The 18,798-nt window shown below is 41.4% G+C and overlaps 1 protein-coding gene across 3 annotated transcripts; it reads right to left on the bottom strand.

Annotated features, from left to right (window-relative positions):
• Positions 1-87: 87 nt before the first annotated feature.
• On the bottom strand, positions 88-18,462 carry LOC107380925 (zinc finger protein OZF). Of its 3 annotated transcripts, XM_070544171.1 has the most exons (4): positions 18,333-18,462; positions 15,233-15,382; positions 13,787-13,899; positions 88-1,789 (listed from the first exon to the last, which is right to left on the bottom strand). In XM_070544171.1, the coding sequence occupies exons 3-4, from the start codon at positions 13,794-13,796 to the stop codon at positions 576-578; spliced, it is 1,224 nt and encodes a 407-aa protein (XP_070400272.1). In that variant the 5' UTR covers positions 13,797-13,899; positions 15,233-15,382; positions 18,333-18,462; the 3' UTR covers positions 88-575. The 3 variants fall into 3 exon arrangements, with proteins under 3 accessions (XP_070400272.1, XP_015807830.3, XP_070400273.1); XM_015952344.3 differs by lacking the exons at positions 15,233-15,382; positions 18,333-18,462 and adding an exon at positions 14,404-14,968; XM_070544172.1 differs by lacking the exons at positions 15,233-15,382; positions 18,333-18,462 and adding an exon at positions 14,206-14,325.
• Positions 18,463-18,798: the final 336 nt, after the last annotated feature.

The raw sequence follows: 18,798 nt of genomic DNA, 5'->3' as shown, positions 1-18,798 counted from the left end.
GAGCTGAGTAGGTGAGTGTGCAGTGGGAGACAGCAGGTGTAGTGTTGTGGGATTTTATTAGAGACTTATCACACAATGAGAAAACAGTCCTGGATTCAAGCTTTTAATTCTGATGACAATAAGAAGAAACAAAGCAGGAAGCATAAAGATCGTTGCTAAGATCTAGAACCAACACTTAGTAGCAAAGTCAACGGTAATCTAAGTGAAACGTCTCATGAAACTAAAGAATAATCAAAGTCAAATTTAAAAAAGTCAAATAAACACTGTAAGATATCTCCCAACAAGCTGTAACAGCTGTTTTACCTAAAAGGGCAATAGAGCTCACTCAGAACACCTGAATGATGATTAAACTCCAAAAGTTCAATCCAATACAAGTTTATTGATATAGCTCCACATCCCATCTCAGGGCTCTTCACAAATTTTGATTAGAAAGCCACTCCATATTGCTGCACTTTTCAGCAGGCCAACATTTCTAAATATCCTTATTTTGCATTGGTCTTTATTGATATTTAAATTTTCTGAGATACTGAATTTGGGACTTTTCATTAGTTTTAACCGTAGTCAGCGCTTGCACTTTAAATACATTCATTGTGTCCTGTGTGGACTCTCATGTGACTGTTTAAAGTTGTCCTTCGATTAAAGCTTTTTCCACAGAGTTCACAGGCAAAAGGTTTATGTCCTGTGTGGACTCTCATGTGTCTGTTTAATGTTGACATATCACTAAATCTTTTTTCACAAAGCTGACACTCAAAGGGTTTCTCTCCTGTGTGGACTCTCATGTGATTATTTAAAGACGCCTTTTGATTAAAGCTTTTGCCACAGAGCTCACAGGCAAAAGGTTTCTGTCCTGTGTGGACTCTCATGTGATTATTTAAAGACGCCCTTTGATTAAAGCTTTTGCCACAGAGTCCACACGCTAAAGGTTTCTGTCCTGTGTGGACTCTCATGTGAGTGTTTAAATTTGTCCTTTGATTAAAGCTTTTCCCACAGAGCTCACAGGAAAAAGGTTTCTGTCCTGTATGGACTCTTGTGTGTCTGTTTAAATGTGTTTTTTGATTAAAGCTTTTCCCACAGAACTCACAGACAAAAGGTTTCTGTCCTGTGTGGGCTTTCATGTGACTGTTAAAACTTTTATTGTGACTTAAATGTTTCCCACAAATGTCACAAATAAATAATTTTGTTTTTTTCTGGACTTTCCTGTATGAGTCCACATTTTGCTTTAATCTAACGGTTTTCTTATTATCCAAACATCCTGAAGACCTTATTGCTGAATGACTCGGGCAGCTAAAGGATTTGTTGACGGTCTTAACATCTGACTCAGAAGACCTCCTTTCATTGCTGTCATTGTCTCCATCTCCAGTTTCAGGCCCAGAGTTTAAAAACTCAACGTTTAGATTCACATCATCTTCACTAACTTCAGTCTCTGAAGAATCAGATATCTGTTCATTAGGGTTCAGAACTGGGTTCCTGCTAGATTCTGCTCCTCTACCAGTTTCTGCTGTTGTCTGCTCAGCTGAGCTGCTGGTTGGAACATCTCTGTCTTCTATTTGCTGCTGATGAAGAAGCTGTGAGAACAGAAGTTTGTCTTCATTGTCCTCACTTTTTATAGAAACTGGTGTGAATGGAAACCTGGCAGGATTAGTCTCCTCCTTCAAATGGAGCTGCTCTCCTTCCAGAGTGGTCCAGAGTTCCTCCTCTTCCTCATTTATGTGGAACTGTTCTGGGTCCTGCTGGTCCACACCAGCACTCCGATCTTCAGGAGCTTCTTCTTTAACCACCTGGTGAACATCTGTGGGAACCAGAAACACATGATGTGAATTAATAACCTCTGTAACTTTATTTTTACACATATATTAATAAACAGTTGAATTATTGGTTTAAGTAGGTGAGATCAGAACTAACTCAGAGAACATGAAATAACTTTTGAATTGAGTGACTTTTTTATCTGAAGTGAAATTTAGGATTAATAGAATTAATCAGATTTTTTAACACCTCGACTATTTCAAACTTTGGTAAAAAGCCTGCATTTATATATATAATACCTTCTAGTTTCTACAACTCCCCTTCACAGATTGATTTTAAATAGTTATTTCAAACAAAATGCTATTGATTAAACTCCTGATTTGCGATGTTCTGCACTCAAAGTATATTTGCAGGCCAATAGAATGCCATTTTCCTCTGATGTAAGGTCATGCTGTTGACAAAGATAACTGTTTATCAGAAGGTAGACCTAAACTTACAAATACATGTGTATGGAACTAGGATTGGGACAATATTACATTCAACTTGTAACTTATTTTGTAACTGACTTTTGTTTTGTAGCATGTACTTCATGTTTTGTTACACATAACTTTTGTTTTGTAACATATAACTTTATTTAGCATGTAATTCTCATTTTGTAACATGTAACTTCCATACATAACATGAAACTTTTATTTTGTAACTTGCAGAATAAATCAATGTCCAATTTTAAAATTGCAACTTTCAAAACACAAATCTCAGTCTACAGTTACAAAACTCAAGTCTACAAGTACAAAACATTTGTCCCAATTCTAGTTTGCTTCCAACAGGAATTATCTTTGACAGGAATCCAAGACTCATGATTGGCTGGTCAGTCTTAGCCTGTCATTGGTTCGTTGGGAAGGAAGCTAGAATTGGGACTAAATGTTTTGTACTTGTAGACTTAAGTTTTGTAAATGTAGACTGAGATGTGTGTTTTGAGACTTGTGATTTGAAACTTGAACAATGACCGTTTTCTGCAAGTAACAAAATTAAAGTTTCATGTTACGTACCAAAGATTACATGTTCCAAAACAAGAATTACATGCTACAAAACAAAAGTTACAGTTACAAAACATGTTACAGGTTACAAAGCTTGGTGCAAGTTACATGTAATATTGTCCCGATCCTAGTTCCATACCTGCGCTGGTCATAAGACTAGGATATCACAACAAAGTTGATTTATTTCAGTAACTACATTCAAAAAGTTGAACTTGTATATCCGATTCATTCATTACAAACAAACTGATATATTTCAAATGTTTATTTCTTTCTCCAGCCCCACCAAACCCTGACCGTACCGACGCTAATGTGTAAGCACCACATGTTGGTCTGATAGTGGCCTTCAGCTCTTCTGAATTGTTGGCTCCGGCTTACTGCATCTTCCTCTTCACAATACCCCATAGTAGGAAAGAGTGATGTGTCCTAAAATCTATATTGCTATACATTTTGAAGCACATGTGATAACGATATATATCTCGATATATTCTTTTCTTCTGCTTATACATGTAACACTGACCAATCTCACATACCAAATAAATTGTAGAACAAATAATTCTAAGTAGTGTAGAATAAATGTTAGTATAAATTATAAATGATAAATTACATTTTATTTTCTTTATGTATTTAAATAAATGCAAATAGTTTTTATGTTATGGTTCTTTTTCTAAACAATGAAATAAAAAATATCACAGAATGAATAAAGACAAAGACATTTTCAAATAAAATACAAGCCGCTGTCACTGACCACTTTCTCAAACTTTTCTCCACTAACCCCCTCTTTTCCACCTTGCTCCTGACTGCGATCCTCTTCAGTAGTGTCCTTGCCACCATCTCCTATGATCGCCAGACTGTTTTGTCCTTCCGTTCGTTCACGATCGCCCAAGACGCACCGAAGACATATCTCCGTTTGTTTACCTGAGCGGCGTGCTGGCCCGGTGCCAAACGATGATTCCTAACAGAACGCCTCCAGCGATGTTTATCCGGTCCCGGGAAAATGTCGGAGGAAAAGAGGTAAACAAGCAGGAATCCAGGTGAGAATAAGACTTCTCTTAAAGCGTGGTTTATCTAGTAAACATCGGCGTGATCTTCTAGCTTCTTGCCCTTTGTTTGGCGACATGAGCGCCACTTCCGTATTCTCACCAGGCTGCGTTGCGGCGTGGTTTCTCCGTCCAAGTTTTTTAAGGTCTGGTTATCCTTATTCTTCAGTGGTTTCTCCTCCTGTTCCCTCCATAAGTGGTTTTTATAAACATCGTGGATCTAACCCCGCTAATTTACGTCCACCAACTCCAGCTGTTTCTGTAGTTTTTGATTCCTCCACCTCACTCACCCTATATTTAATAGACCTCGCATGGGTCTATTAAATATAGGGATGGGTACCTTTGACATTTGAATCGATCCGGTACTAATTCCCGGTACCTACGAATCGATACCGGCACTTAACTGTACCAATTTTTGATACTTTTGAGTGTTTATTATTTTAATTCTCTTTTATAATTACCGTAAATCCTCTAATACAGGCCCGGGCCTGTATTTGACTCAAGCTCATCAAGCTCCAGGCCTTTATTGGAAGGAGGGCCAGTATTAGAGGCAGGCCTCTATTTCTAATTGAGCAAAATGAACTAATGGTTCGCTGGAGTTTTTGACAATTAAAATTGCGCCCACATTTTCAAAGTTAAACACATTTCTTTTAACAACATAGTTTCTGCTTCAGCCATCTCCCCCCTCCCCCTGCTTCAGCCCTCTCCCCCCTCCCCCTGCGCAGCGGCCGCAAACTCACTGATGCGCCTGCAGCCTGCGCCTGCAGCCTCTCGGAGTTCCTGCTGCTCTAAACATTAAAATAATTATTTCATTTTCTGTTCCTCACTTCTGATGACCTTCAATGGTGTCTGTTTGTTGCAACCAGCAGGTACAAAAACTAACTTGTTTTTATTTGACTATTTTTCTGTCCTGTCTGTTTATTATCTTCCTGCATCTCCTCTCAATCCTAAAGAAAAACTGCTACCTGGCTTCATATATATTCACCTCATGAGTTACCTTTGAACTGCAGTTCTAAAAGATCTACCGACCGCAAAAACAGCGGAGCGCTCGCTGTTTGACGGCCGTATCAGTGATCAGTGCGTCGGAGGACAACGTGATGCGGGCAGCGCCCCGCTCCACAGCATGCAGCGAAACACATCAGGCGCAAATAAAAGACAGAAAACATTAAAGGAAATGAACTGACATGAACGATCGCGTGTAAATTTCGTTTTTGAGGTGGCGACACCTGATTGCTACTGTGGCCATGCTCAGGAGGCAGATCTACCGACCGCGAAAACAGCGGAGCGCTCCCTGCTTGCCGGCCGCATCAGTGATGTGTGCATCGGAGGACAAGTTGATGCGCCCCGCTCCACAGCAGCGATACACATCAGGCGCAAATAAAAGACAGAAAACATTAAAGGAAATGAACCGACATGAACGATCGCGTGTCAGTACCTACGGTCTGCCACAGCGCGTTGCCCCCCCCCCCCCCCCCCCCCCCCCAGCGCAGGAGCTTGTCACCTGCTGACAGGCTGCTGTCTTTTCCAAGGGCTGCATCTTGCCGGTCATTATCACGTGACAGCGACTAGTCGACGACAGGCATAAAAAGTCACTACAGTAATCCCTCGTTTATCGCGGTAGATGCGTTCCAGACCTGGCCGCGATAGGTGAAAATCCGCGAAGTAGGGACTCCCAGCATGCCCCTCGCGGGGATTCCCTCCATGTTGCACCTACGTCACAAACCGCGGCTATAAACGGAAGTCGCCTTTCCAGTTCACCACTCAGTCATCGTTTCTTCAGATTCATGATCAGAGTTTCCAACCTACCGATCAATCCAACGAACTATCAGCTCATAAGTTATCTTAATTACTTCTGGAAAGCCCGGCATTTCCGTGTCACTTCGTTGACGCTCGAACGCTCGGGGGTTTCCTAGATCAGCCGGCGTTTCACCGACGCTCTCACTTCCGCGTCTGTGAAACCACGCTCCCTATTGAATTATCGTATGATCACATTCTCTTTTTGTGGGTAAAACTCAAGAAAAAATTTTTTTTTACTTGTTTTTTTTAGTTTTATTACAAAAAGTGCATTTTATGATGAAATTGATTAAAAAAACAAGAATTTCTTGATATTTCGCATAGAAAAATACCGCGAATCAGTGAAAAATACCGCGAATCTGCGAATTCCCCCTGAAAAATGCTCCAAAGAAAAAATCCGCGAAGCAGCGAATCCGCGATGAACGAACCGCGAAGTAGCGAGGGATTACTGTATAGTGAAGTTGACTAGTTCATACAACCCCTACTGCTGCTCTCCAGAGTGTTCTGCAGCATAATCAGCACGTTCTCTTTGAACTTGATAGTGTAATGGCCTGGCTGGGGTTGTAAGCCAGGTGCATTCTGGGTATTGTGTTATATGTGTTTCCTATCGTTCTGCTAGTTCCTATGTGCTGATTTGCGTGTTGTGTGAGTGTTATGTAAGCCACAGGGAAGGTGATGTGTGTTCTGTGGAGGGGTTGAATTAGCATGGTTAACTGACACCGTGACTCTGTGTGGTAGGAGCGTGATAGAGGATCGTGTCTGTAGCGTTACAAAGCGTTGAAGAAAAAGCCCAACAAAGGTCTGCGTGAACCTCTACTGCCTCCTGCTGGTTGATTTGGGGACTATAACCCTGCCGCTGGGACGCTCATACTTGCTTGTTACCACATTCCATCCGGCCACAATAAGAGACCGGCCATTATTTACCTCTGTTGACTCCGACACCGGCCAAAATTGGAGACCCGGCCTTTAATTGAATACCGGCCTGTATTAGAGGATTTACGGTAAATATATATTTTTCTCAATATATAACAATATTTGATAAATATCACGATAAATAACATACAACTGTTTGTATTTTAACATCATCCTTGTAGTTTTATAAGCTGATAATTAAACTGAAGCAAACATCTTTACTGGGAACTAAATTTACTGTGTATCTTCATTCCTTTTGCCATCTTTTTTCATTTGATTTTTCCTACTGGGAAGTTAGAATTTCCGAAGAGAAAGCGAACGCACCATTAGCTGATAACAATGGTAGCAATGGAAGCTAACATATCAAGCTAACGATATCTTAAACAGTTTATTTAGCTGCTGGAGCAGATTAAAACTATACCTGACACTTAGATCATCACTGGTTTCGTCTTCACCCGTCACATTTAGTAAAGTAAAGCCAAACTTTAGAGGGCGTTCATGTTGTTCTAGTCGGAAATTCGGAGTTCCGAGGAGAAAGCGAACGCACCATTAGCGAAATGGAAGCTAACATATCAAGCTAATTATATTTACCTACCGGAGCAGATTAAGATGAGGATGTCTCACTTAGATAGTTGTCGCTGGTTTCATCATCCAGTTACCCATCACATTTAGTGAAGTGGACCCAAGCTTTAGCGTGCGTTCTTTCTACCATGCTGCTCTGTTTACAACTGGTTCACAGCGAGCGACGACAAAACGCTCTTGCGCATGCGCAGCTGCCTTGGCAAGTTCTCGTTATGAAGGACGGGTACCGAAACAAGGCACCGTTTGAAATGACGTGAATCGGTGCTCGGTCGGTACTATGGAATTCGGTCGGTACCTTAAAAAGTACAGAATTCGGTACCCATCCCTAATTAAATACCCGCTCTGTTAACAATAAGTCCTTCCTGCTCAATGATTTATTTCTCTCTAAAAACCTGGATTTTCTGTTTCTGACCGAAGTTTGGCAGCAAACATCTGATTATTCTGGTCTGATTGAACTTTGCCCGAGTGGTTATTCTTTTCTTAGCCAGCCCCGGGGTTCTGGTCATGGTGGAGGCCTAGCTGTTGTTTTCAGAGACCATCTTCCATGTAGCTCTACAACCTCTGGTCACTTTGCTTCCTTTGAACTGCAGCTGATTAAAGTCGGGCGTAAGGACCCGTTCTACTGTGCTGTGGTTTATCGTCCACCTGGTCCAAAAGGTTCTTTCCTTCAAGAGTGTAGTGACTTTCTATCCTCCACTCTGAAGCTGTCCAGACTGGTGATTGTTGGTGACTAACATCCACGTTGATGATCCCTCAGACCACTTTGCCATGAACTTCTCCAGGCTTATGGACTCCTTTAGCTTTACCCAGCATATTTCTGGCCCCACGCACACCAGGGGACACACTCTAGACCTTGTTATTACCCTGAGTCAAAATGCTGACAGTGTTTGTCCTGAGGACGTTTATGTTTCAGATCACCATTGCATTTTCTTTAACTTGTTAGTTTCTGCGTCCCCACCTCCTGCTCGCAATCTGGTTAGTTCTCGTTTTCTTAACGAGAGCACATCTAGCAAGTTTTTTGCTACTTTTGATCCACCCTGTTCTTCTGATAATGACACAGATTCCTTAAGTTCTCAGTTTAACTAGCACTGCCTCTCCATTCTGGACAACATCTGTCCTGTCAGAACAAGATCAGTTCCTGCAGTGAACCTTACTCCCTGGTTTAATGACAACTGAAGACTGTTGCAGTAGAGGCCTGGCAGATCATCACCAGGGATGAAACACAACGTCTGGTAATGTCTATGTGTTCCAGACTTCAGGCTGTAATTGACTGCAAAGGATTTGCAACCAAGTATTGAAATGTATAAGTTTGATTTATGGTTCTTATTCTGTCCCATTACTTTTGGTCCCTTAACAAGTGGGAGGCACATATGCAAACTGTTGTAATTCCTACACCGTTCACCTGATTAGGATGTAAATATCCTCATATAAAAGCTGACAGTCTGCAGTTAAAGCACATCTTGTTCGTTTCATTTGATATCCATTGTGGTGGTGTATAGAGCCAAAAATGTTAGCATTGTGTTGATGTCCCAATATTTATGGACCTGACTGTAGGTTCTCCACCACCTCTCTTACCCATGGTGCCCCACAAGGTTCTGTGCTGGGGCCTCTGCTCTTCCTCCTCTATCTGCTTCCTCTTCAGCACATCCTGAGCTCCTTCAAAGGAATCTCCTACCATCTTTACACAGATGACATTACACTGTACATCTCCTTTAAGCCCCATGAGATGTCCAAGCTGCAGCTGTTACACACCTGTTTAGACTCTACTAAAACCTGGATGGCTGGAAACTTTCTACAGCTGAACGAAGATAAGACTGAGATCCTCATCTGTGCCCCAGACAAGCTGGTTCCCAAAGTCAGATACTCTCTTGGTCAGCTTGCTTCTCACACCAAACCCTCCGTCAGGAATCTTGGTGTGACCAAGATTCTCATGTCAGTTATCTTGTTCGCTCTTCCTTCTTCCATCTCAGGAACATTGCTAAGCTGAGTCCCATTCTGTCCCGCTCTGAACTTGAGATTTTTCTCCACTCCTTCATCTCCTCATGCTTAGACTACTGCAACTCTCTTTTCACGTGTCTGAGCAAAACCTCCCTGAACCGTCTGCAGGTGGTTCAGAATGCCTGTGCTCGGCTTCTGACCAAGTCCTCCAAATACACCCACATCACCCCGCTTCTCCTCCAGCTTCACTGGCTGCCAGTCAACTTCAGGGTTCATTTCAAGATCCTGGTTCTGGTCTATAGGGCCTTACATGGATAAGCACGATCATACATTGGTGATCTTCTCAGTCCCTCACCCCCAGCAGGTCCCTGAGGTCCAGTGATCAAAGCCTACTGGTTGTGCAGCACACCAGGCTAAAGACCAAAGGTGACAGATCATTTGCTGCTGTGGTCCCCAGACTCTGGACCTCTCTCCCCCTGAGCCTGAGATTGGTGGACTCAGTGAACTCCTTTAAAAAGCAGCTGAAGACCCACCTGTTCAAGCTGGTTTTGGTGTGACCTTCATCACCCTCTCCTTGTTCTGCTCTCCCCACCTATTCCACCTTCCTCAGGATCCACTGATTTCCCTCATTCCTATTCACTCTCTCTCTTTCTTTACATTTTGTAATTACAATTGTCTATTTTTTGCTCATTTAAAAAATATTTTTAATAATTTTTCTAAATTCTTTTTTATATTTTTACATTTTTTGTTTTTGTGAAGCGCCTCACGATTTTTATCTTGAGAGGCGCTATAGAAATGATACTTTCTTCTTCTTCTTCAAGCTAAATGTGATGAAAACACTAAATTCTAAAATTGTCTGAACTAGTCTTTTCTTTTCTTTTCTTTCTGCTTTCCTGATTCATCTTCATGCTTTTTGCTCATAGAAGTTAAGTTTTACTTCAGGAGTGATAAAACTGCAGGCAAAATTATGCTCTTAACCAGTTTCTCAAACTTGTTGAACTGTGCTCATATGTTCAAAATGGATTTTGCGTGACCTTCATCACCACTCTCTCCTTATTCTGCTCTTATCCCACCTTTCCTGGGATCTACTGATTTCCCTCCTTTCTATTCATTCTCTCTCGCCCTTTCCTCACATTTTTAGTTACAATGTTTATTTCTTCTCATTTTAAACATATTTTATGAATTGTTTAAAATCTCTTTATATTTCAATTTTTTTGTTTTTGTGAAGCAACTCGTGATTTTTATCTTAAGAAGCGTTATGTACAATATTCTTTCTTTCAGATCAGCTGATTGGCTCCAGTCAGACCCACCACGGTTCGCTCCGGCAGCACAGAGCCAGAGAGTGGGAGGAGCTGGTTTCAGACTAGATCTTTTTAATTTAACGGGACAAATAGCTGAAACAGGGAATGACTATGAGGGAAAAGCTGTTCAAATTAAATCACACGAGATGTCCAAAACGTTTGAAAGCCTTGTGTTTTCATCGTGTGTTGAAAAACGAACAGCATTCAAGGAATTTGGCGGTAACGAGCTAATTCATGTTGATACGACTTTACTCTCACCTGGCTTATTTTACTGAAGACATTTCTGCTCACCATCTGACTCCAAACCGGGTTCATGTAACCGACATAACCCTATGATCTTTACAAGCTTCACCCATGGACAGCACGGCGCTTATGCAGAATTTAATTTAAATGTATTTTTACGTTCACTAATAACACCTGCATAAAAAAAACTCTGAATTTACTTTATTTAGATGTCTGACTTTAACACTGAGCACTGCACAAAGTTAAATCTTAACAGTTAAACCCAAGAGTTCAAAAACTGATTCAGCTTCAGAAATTCTGTGCATCAACTGATGTCATTAATGATATTTTACCACAAATATAATGAGGAAAATGTCTGGAAATTGGCCACAGTACATATCGGCCATCGGCTGACCATGTTTCCCACATATCAGCATCGATAATGGAAACTGACTCTCTGTTTGATGGGAAGCCAGAGACATCTGATCACGCACAAGCTGTAGGTGACCAGTTCAGGTTTACGCAGCGCAGACGTTTGGGCCACAGCAGGTGAAATGTTCCTACTACTAGTGAAATCGTTTAATTGCATTTTTTTATGCTACTGGGGCACTCTGCTCAGGTGGTTTGGATTAAATATTAATTAAAATAGATTAAAATGGAAACTTAACAAATGATTATTGATTCATTTAAAAATGAAAGTGACGGGGATAAATGGATCACGTGACCTCTGGCAACGAACAAATGCTCCCTCCTCAGAGTGTGTCCAAATGCAGCAGCGATTCATTCCACTCCTACTCATAAAAGAAAGAAATCCAGTAGTCTATGTTCAGAAAACAAAAATATTGCTTAAATAAATACCACAGTGGTGGGCACCAGTGCTTAATTTGAGCCGGATCTTGCCGGAACAAGATCCGGGAACCGTCTTATTTTGAAAGGACGGTTCCGGCAACTGTCTGCTAGTATCCGGCAAATCACGCGACCAACTTGTGCTATACGCAGGGTTCCAATTACGGGTGAGCTAAAGGGATCCCGGATCACCCCAAAGGATAACAGGCTCCCCTGGAAGCCCTCAGTTTACACAACCAGGGAGAGCCTGAAAACCATTCTGGTTCTACTTTTATTACATCATCTATGTGGACTCTCCGGGGATTATTTAGAGCTGAGAGGCGCAGAGCTCTGATCGTTGACGCGCTCCAGACAGATGTGTCCTGAGCACGGCCACAGTAACATTATCAAAGTGTCGCCACCTCAAAAACAAATTCAACACACGATCATTTATGTCGGCTCATATCCTTTCATGCTTTCTGTCTTTTATTTGTGCCTGATGTGTTTTGCTGCTGCGGAGCGGAGCGCATCACCTGTTTTGCCCTCCGGTGAATTCAACTTACCGGAGCAGCTGGCGCGCAGCAAGCACTCCGCTATATTTGCGGTCGGTGGATCTTTTTGAACTGCAGTTCAAAGGTAACTCATAAGGTGAAAAAATATGAAGCCAGGTAGCAGTTTTTCTTCAGGATTGAGAGGAGATGCAGGAAGAAAATAAACAGACAGGACAGAAAACAAGTTCGTTTTTGTACCTGCTGGTTGCAACAAACAGACTCCATTGAAAATAATCAGAAATGAGGAACAGAAAATTAAATTATTCTTTCAATGTTTAGAGCAGCAGGAACTCTGAGAGGCTGCAGGCGCACCAGGGAGTTTGCACCGCTAAGCAGGAGAAAAGTAAAGATGCAAAAACTACTGTTGTCGAAAGAAATGCGTGTTAACCTGGAAAATGTGGGCGCAATTTTTAATTGTCAAAAACTTCAGCAAATCAACCGGAACCCCCCCCCACACCCCCCCACACCCCCACCCCACCCGTGTGTGTTCCCACTATTTGCGTTCCGGGAAGGTTTCATTTACAAATTAAGCACTGGTGGGCACCACAGGGAAACGCAGACGAGGCTCCTTTTTAACACTTTAGCTGTGTTTAATACGGGCCATTTAAACGTCACTCTACCAAACTACAAATACAAAAACAGTGTATTTACTAATGTGTTTTTATATTTCAGAGACTTTATAATGTGGACAAATTTGTGCTTCAATCTCCTCCACCTCTTCATGTGGTCGCCACCTCTAAGCCTACTTTTACCATTGTTTTCATCCACGTTTGCTCCGTATGTTGTACCCGTTCTCTCACGGGTGAATAAATGTTCATATTGTCTGACTTTTTTCCACGATGCGTTCTTTAATCCGTTCTGGGTCTGCCGCTAAATATCTTTTAACTTTTTAATGGGGCAACAGCAGGGCTGGTGAGGACTTTACAGAAAGCGGCATCCTGACCAATCACAAGCTTGTGGTCTCCGTCACTTTTGATGAATGTTTAAAATTTGGGGCATGCCTCCGTCACCCTCTATGAGCCCATGTGCCGACGCATAATGGCGTTGCGTGTCTCTGCACCGGCGCAGAGGGAGAAGCATACATCAGGCTTTAGGGAAAATTCACACTGCAGGCCTTCATGCTCAGATCCAATTTTTTTAGTAAATCCAATTTCTTTTGTGTGTGTGTGTGGTTGTACACATTATAAATGAAACTCCAAACACTCTCCAGTGTGAATTGTTCCCGACCCTAAAGTGACCTGCATGTACAGAAGACAAGAAGTCAGACTCTGTGAACCAGAGGCGGTGGCGTGTTGATGTGAAAGCCTTCACTGACAGTTCATCAACAATTACAGGATCACACCATTAGAATTCTCACATTTTGGCCTGGAAACTAAAAACTAGTTTACTCTTTATTTCTACCATCATCCTGTATTAATTTCACTTGAAATGCTTCTTGAATTAGGTTACCCCACCTCACAAACTACAGAGAGGCTTCTTTTGCTCCAGCAGCAACATCCTCCCCTCCCCCCCAAAAAATATCATGACAGAATACACACCTCTCACACTGAGACACACCTCAGGAAACCTCTGTCAGCACTTCTACTGCTCAGCTGATTAGTGACATAGAAGGTGGATTTAAAGAAGCATGACCATTTTTTAAAACATCAATTCTGTTCAGTTTGTTGTCCCCACAATTTGGAAATGTCCACACACTACAGGTCAATAGTAAAATGTGTCCACTTAAACATTCAACGTTAAGTACACACACACACACACACACACACACACACACACACACACACACACACACACACACACACACACACACACACACACACACACACACACACACACACACACACCTGTATCCATGCTGTCCAGATCCAGATGGTGAAGTAAACACGATGAATCAGTCCCAGCTGATGGATGATCCTGAGGTGGAAGCAGGTTTTCTTTAGCTGTGTTTAGCTAACAGCTGCAATAGAAACAAAGCAGGAGAGCTGAGTAAGACTGGAGTAGCACTACACTCATAAAGGAAAACAGACTGGTTCAGGCGGTCAATACGGACGGTAGGTTCCGGTCAGAGAACCAGGGAAACTAGAATTATTCTCTGTGAGTTTATTAAAGTTTAACTTGAACAGCAGACTCATGTAACTGGAGCTAAATGAGTTTATGTGGTTTCTAGGAAGAAACAAATAGACTGCCATAAGTTAAAACAATACAACTACATACATAACCGGAACACACTGCTAACTAAATATAAATATAAACCGACACTCACGGAACTGAAGGTATGTTAGCAGCTTAGTGCGTGCGGTACGGTACTCACAGGGCTACCTTTAGCATTAGCAGCTAACAGCAATCATTAAACACTATTAAAATGCGCTACAGAATAACAAATGCGGCTGACGGACTACCAAACATGTAAACATACTAATAAGTATTAATATATCCTATATATTCGTATTTTATTACTTACTTTTAAATCCGTCACGCACAACACCAGCCGTTAAACCGGAAGTATGTTCGTCACAAAACAATTCACGGCTTGAAACACGAAACCAAACGCTGCTTGATAGCTGTTGTTTCAAATATTTGAGGCTCTGCGTAAAATGCATTCACTTCAGTCTCTGGTAGAGTTGATCAGCTAAAGCGACCAACTGCTGCTGCAGAAATCTTCTCACCAGGCTGTGGAAACATTCTTCTCCTCAACAGCTTGGTGGAGTTCTTTCAGAACCAGTGAAGATATTCTGCGGTCTTCGTGACAATCGGATCTCCAAAAGCAGTTGATGGGTCAGAAAAGCTTTTCTCTCCCCCTACGTTGCGTCAAGCAGTCATTACTCTTGTCCCTATAAAGACTCTCTACTGTTAGACAACTGGCGTCCAATCTCCTTACTTAACAGTGATTACAAAATACTTGCTCTGGTCTTAGCTATAGGTAATAAATTGAAAGTCGCTTTGGATAAAAGCGTCTCCTAAATGAATAAACATAAACTTTTTGTTGAGTTTCAAAAATGTTTTATTTGGGACAACAGACTATGATGCAAGACCCTCTCCTGCTTTCCATTTCATCAATCTGATTCTGTTTCTCTCAGTTTTTTTTATACACAAATGTAAAGTAATAAATAAGAACCCTTTGTTTAATCATTTTGTTGTAGATTTAAAGACATATATAGATACAATCTCTTCCTCGAACAACAAAAAGGCGATTAAGACCAAATGTGTATTTGAAGCATTACATGTGCTTGGGTAATATATAATCTCGCATGCTTTCGTTCTTTTTTAAACACAGAAACAGTTTTGTTTACCTGTTTGTAGCTACGGTTTCGCCGACAGCTGCCGGCTTCTTCAGGCTGACGCTGATGGTGGCGCGTCACTTCCTTCTCCGTTTATCTGCGGGCAGCAGAGGACGTTGTCGCCCTCTACTGCCCGCTCTCCCCTCTCCGACGATGCTGTTTCTGTGTTTAAAAAAGAATGAAAGCATGGATTTACAAAGACACAGCAAGAACACACCTAAGTTGTTCAAAGAGAAATACGGACAACAAGGAACGAAGGACTTCCGCCGTTTGGAACGATTACACCAGAAACGCGCACGTCTAAGAAACCACCTTCGCTTCTGTTTAAGATGCCGGGACGAAAACATCACACCCACAAGCCTACAGCTGAAAACATCGATCCGGACCCAGACAGCACAAAATATAATAGAAAGAGCACAGAGAGCACTGCTCAAGGAGAGGATAAGGAACGTCATAACCAAACAGAGGCGTGTGGAGGACGAACTGGAAAGAGGACACCTGGACTTGAAAAGGAATTACAAACTTGATAAACAAATGGAGGAACTAATTAAAGGACACATGATGGAAAAACAGGAACAAGAGTTCATAAAAGTGAAAGAAAGACACATAAAGAAGTTAAACAGACTCATAAACAAGAAAAAGAGGGGAGAAATACAAGGCAACTCCACACCAAACTCATGGGTATGTAACATTTCACAATACAAACTAACAGAAGCAGAAGAGAGCATATTAAAGAAAGGTTTAAACTTTGCAGTCACACCAAAAGAAATACCATATGATGAATTTATTGTAGCAACAGAACTAGCATGCCAACAGATCACAGATGAGGGAAAAAAAGCAGAACTCAGAAATAACGTAGTTGGGATATTAAAAAACAGCCAAATTCAACACAGCAATATTACAAAAGAAGAACAATCAGCCATGACAGCTTTATCCAAAAATGAACAGATAATTATTCTACCGGCAGATAAAGGAAGAACCACAGTAGTTATGGACAGAGAAAAATATAAACAACAGATGAAACAGATGCTAGAAGACAAAAATACATAAGAAATACTTAAAAAAGATCCAACAGAAAACATTAAGAAAAACATGAAAAAATTACTGAAGCCACTGCACGAAAAAGGCAAAATAACAGAAAAAATGTACAAACACTGGATTCCCACAGCAAACATAACACCAAGAATATCTGGAACACCAAAAATACATAAATAAAACACCCCACTTAGACCAATAGTTGACAGCATAGGTACACCAACATACAACATGGCAAAAGATATCAGCAGAATCATCAGCCCGTTATTAGGAAATACAGACCAACACTGCAAAAATAGCATAGAATTGGCAAAAGAACCAAAGGAGATTACAATAGAAGACAACGACATACTCATCTCACATGACGTCACATCTCTGTTCACAAAAACACCAACCCATAAAACCATAGACATAGTAGTTAACAGAATCAGACAAGACAAAACTTTACATAAAAGGACAAACCTCACAGCAGATGACATAGCACAACTGATAGGACTGGTAGCTAACTCCACTTACTTCACATACGACAACACAATATACAAACAACTGGAAGGCTTCGCCATGGGTAACCCGTTATCAGCCACCCTGTGCGAGTTTTTCATGGAAGACCTGGAACAAAAAGCCATAGCCACCGCCCCCCCAAACTGCAAAATAAAACTATGGAAACGCTACGTAGACGACATACTGGAAATCATACCAAAAGGACAAACAGAAACACAACACTTGAATACCATTGATGACACAGGCAACATAAAATTCACTTATGAGTCAGAAACAGAAGGCAGCATAGCATTTATGGACATGAAAATCACCAGGCAGACCGACGGGACCCTAAACATAAACACATACAGGAAACCAACACACACAGACCAATATTTATTATGGACATCAGAACACCCCACCATACACAAAATGTCAGTAATCAGAACATTATATCACCGAGCAAACATAATAACAGAAGAGAGAGACCGTAAACAAGAGGACAAACACATACAACACGCTTTAAAGACCTGCGGATACCCGACATGGGCAATAAACAAAGGAAAACAACAAACAAAAACAGAAAGCAAAGAACAACCCAAAAAAAGAACCAGAAACCCAGAAAGACAAGAACCAAAACCAGTGATAACCCTACCATACATCAGAGGCATAACGGAAAAAATAAGAGCAACAATGAAAAAACACAACATAAACACACCAACAAAGCCATACACAACAGTTAGAAACAGATTAGTACACCCAAAAGACTAAATATCAGCTGGACAAAAATGTGGAGTCATCTACGAAATCCCATGCAAAATATGCAATAAAACATACATAGGAGAAACCGGACGCCAACTCAATACACGGACAATAGAACACAGAAAGGAGTGCGAGAAAGAGGCAAATCGTAAACACACAAGAGCAGCAAAAGAAGAAGCAGAAAGTACAATAAAAAAAAGTCAGCCGTAACAGATCATTGCTTAAGAGAAAACCATATAATGGACTGGGACAGCACACGGATCATAACCACTGAACAACAAAAATACAAAAGATGGATCAAGGAAGCAATAGAGATAAGGAGACGTGGATGTGGGACCATGAACAGGGACGACGGAGTTTACACGCTGGACCACGCATGGGACTGCATCGTCGGAGAGGGGAGAGCGGGCAGTAGAGGGCGACAACGTCCTCTGCTGCCCGCAGATAAACGGAGAAGGAAGTGACGCGCCACCATCAGCGTCAGCCTGAAGAAGCCGGCAGCTGTCGGCGAAACCGTAGCTACAAACAGGTAAACAAAACTGTTTCTGTGTTTAAAAAAGAACGAAAGCATGGATTTACAAAGACACAGCAAGAACACACCTAAGTTGTTCAAAGAGAAATATAATCTCGCATTATGGAATATTTTTGTATTTATTTATTCATTTTTTTTCTTCTCTGTATTTTTATTTATATCTTTTCCTTCTTTCTCTCTTTTTTCCTATATTGTTTGATGTATGCGTGCTGTTAGTCAGTAACGTTGTATATTAATCCAAAATGCTCAGGAATGTTTTTGTAAGATCTTAAAAGCAAAAAAAAATTTTATAAAAAAATAGACCTTTTCTGTAGACTTCCTGCCCTCTGGATCAGCTGCTGTTCCTTTGGCATCTCTGAGAAACGCGCTCGTTTTGCTGCTTTCATCAGATTGAAGAGGTTCCCTCTATCAGACTCGCTCATCTGAGTTGGTCATGATGCAGGACCGCTGCTCGCTCTCTGATCATCCTGCTCACACTCTCCGACGGAAAAGCCCCGAATCTGGATGTGACTCTGGAGGAAAAAGCGGTTAGCTCTACTCCGTGAACTCTGGTGACCAAAGGTCCTCTTTTCCAGACTGGATCTGTCCTCAGCTGATCAGAACCAAAGCGTTGGATCTTTAATCTCCTGCGTTGCTCTGAAGCAGCATCTTTCTCCGAAAGATTGAAGCGGAACTAAACGTTCGCCGAACAGAACTAATATTTGGTTCCGTGTTTCAACCCGTGCTTTGTTTTGTCACGGACACACTTCCGAGTTTGTCGTCGTGTGTT

The sequence above is a fragment of the Nothobranchius furzeri genome, chromosome 14 (assembly GCF_043380555.1).
Source record: "Nothobranchius furzeri strain GRZ-AD chromosome 14, NfurGRZ-RIMD1, whole genome shotgun sequence".
NCBI classification, from domain to species: Eukaryota; Metazoa; Chordata; class Actinopteri; order Cyprinodontiformes; family Nothobranchiidae; genus Nothobranchius; species Nothobranchius furzeri.
Note: the sequence above shows the minus strand (reverse complement) of the source record. Positions and strands in the feature narration are given on the sequence as shown.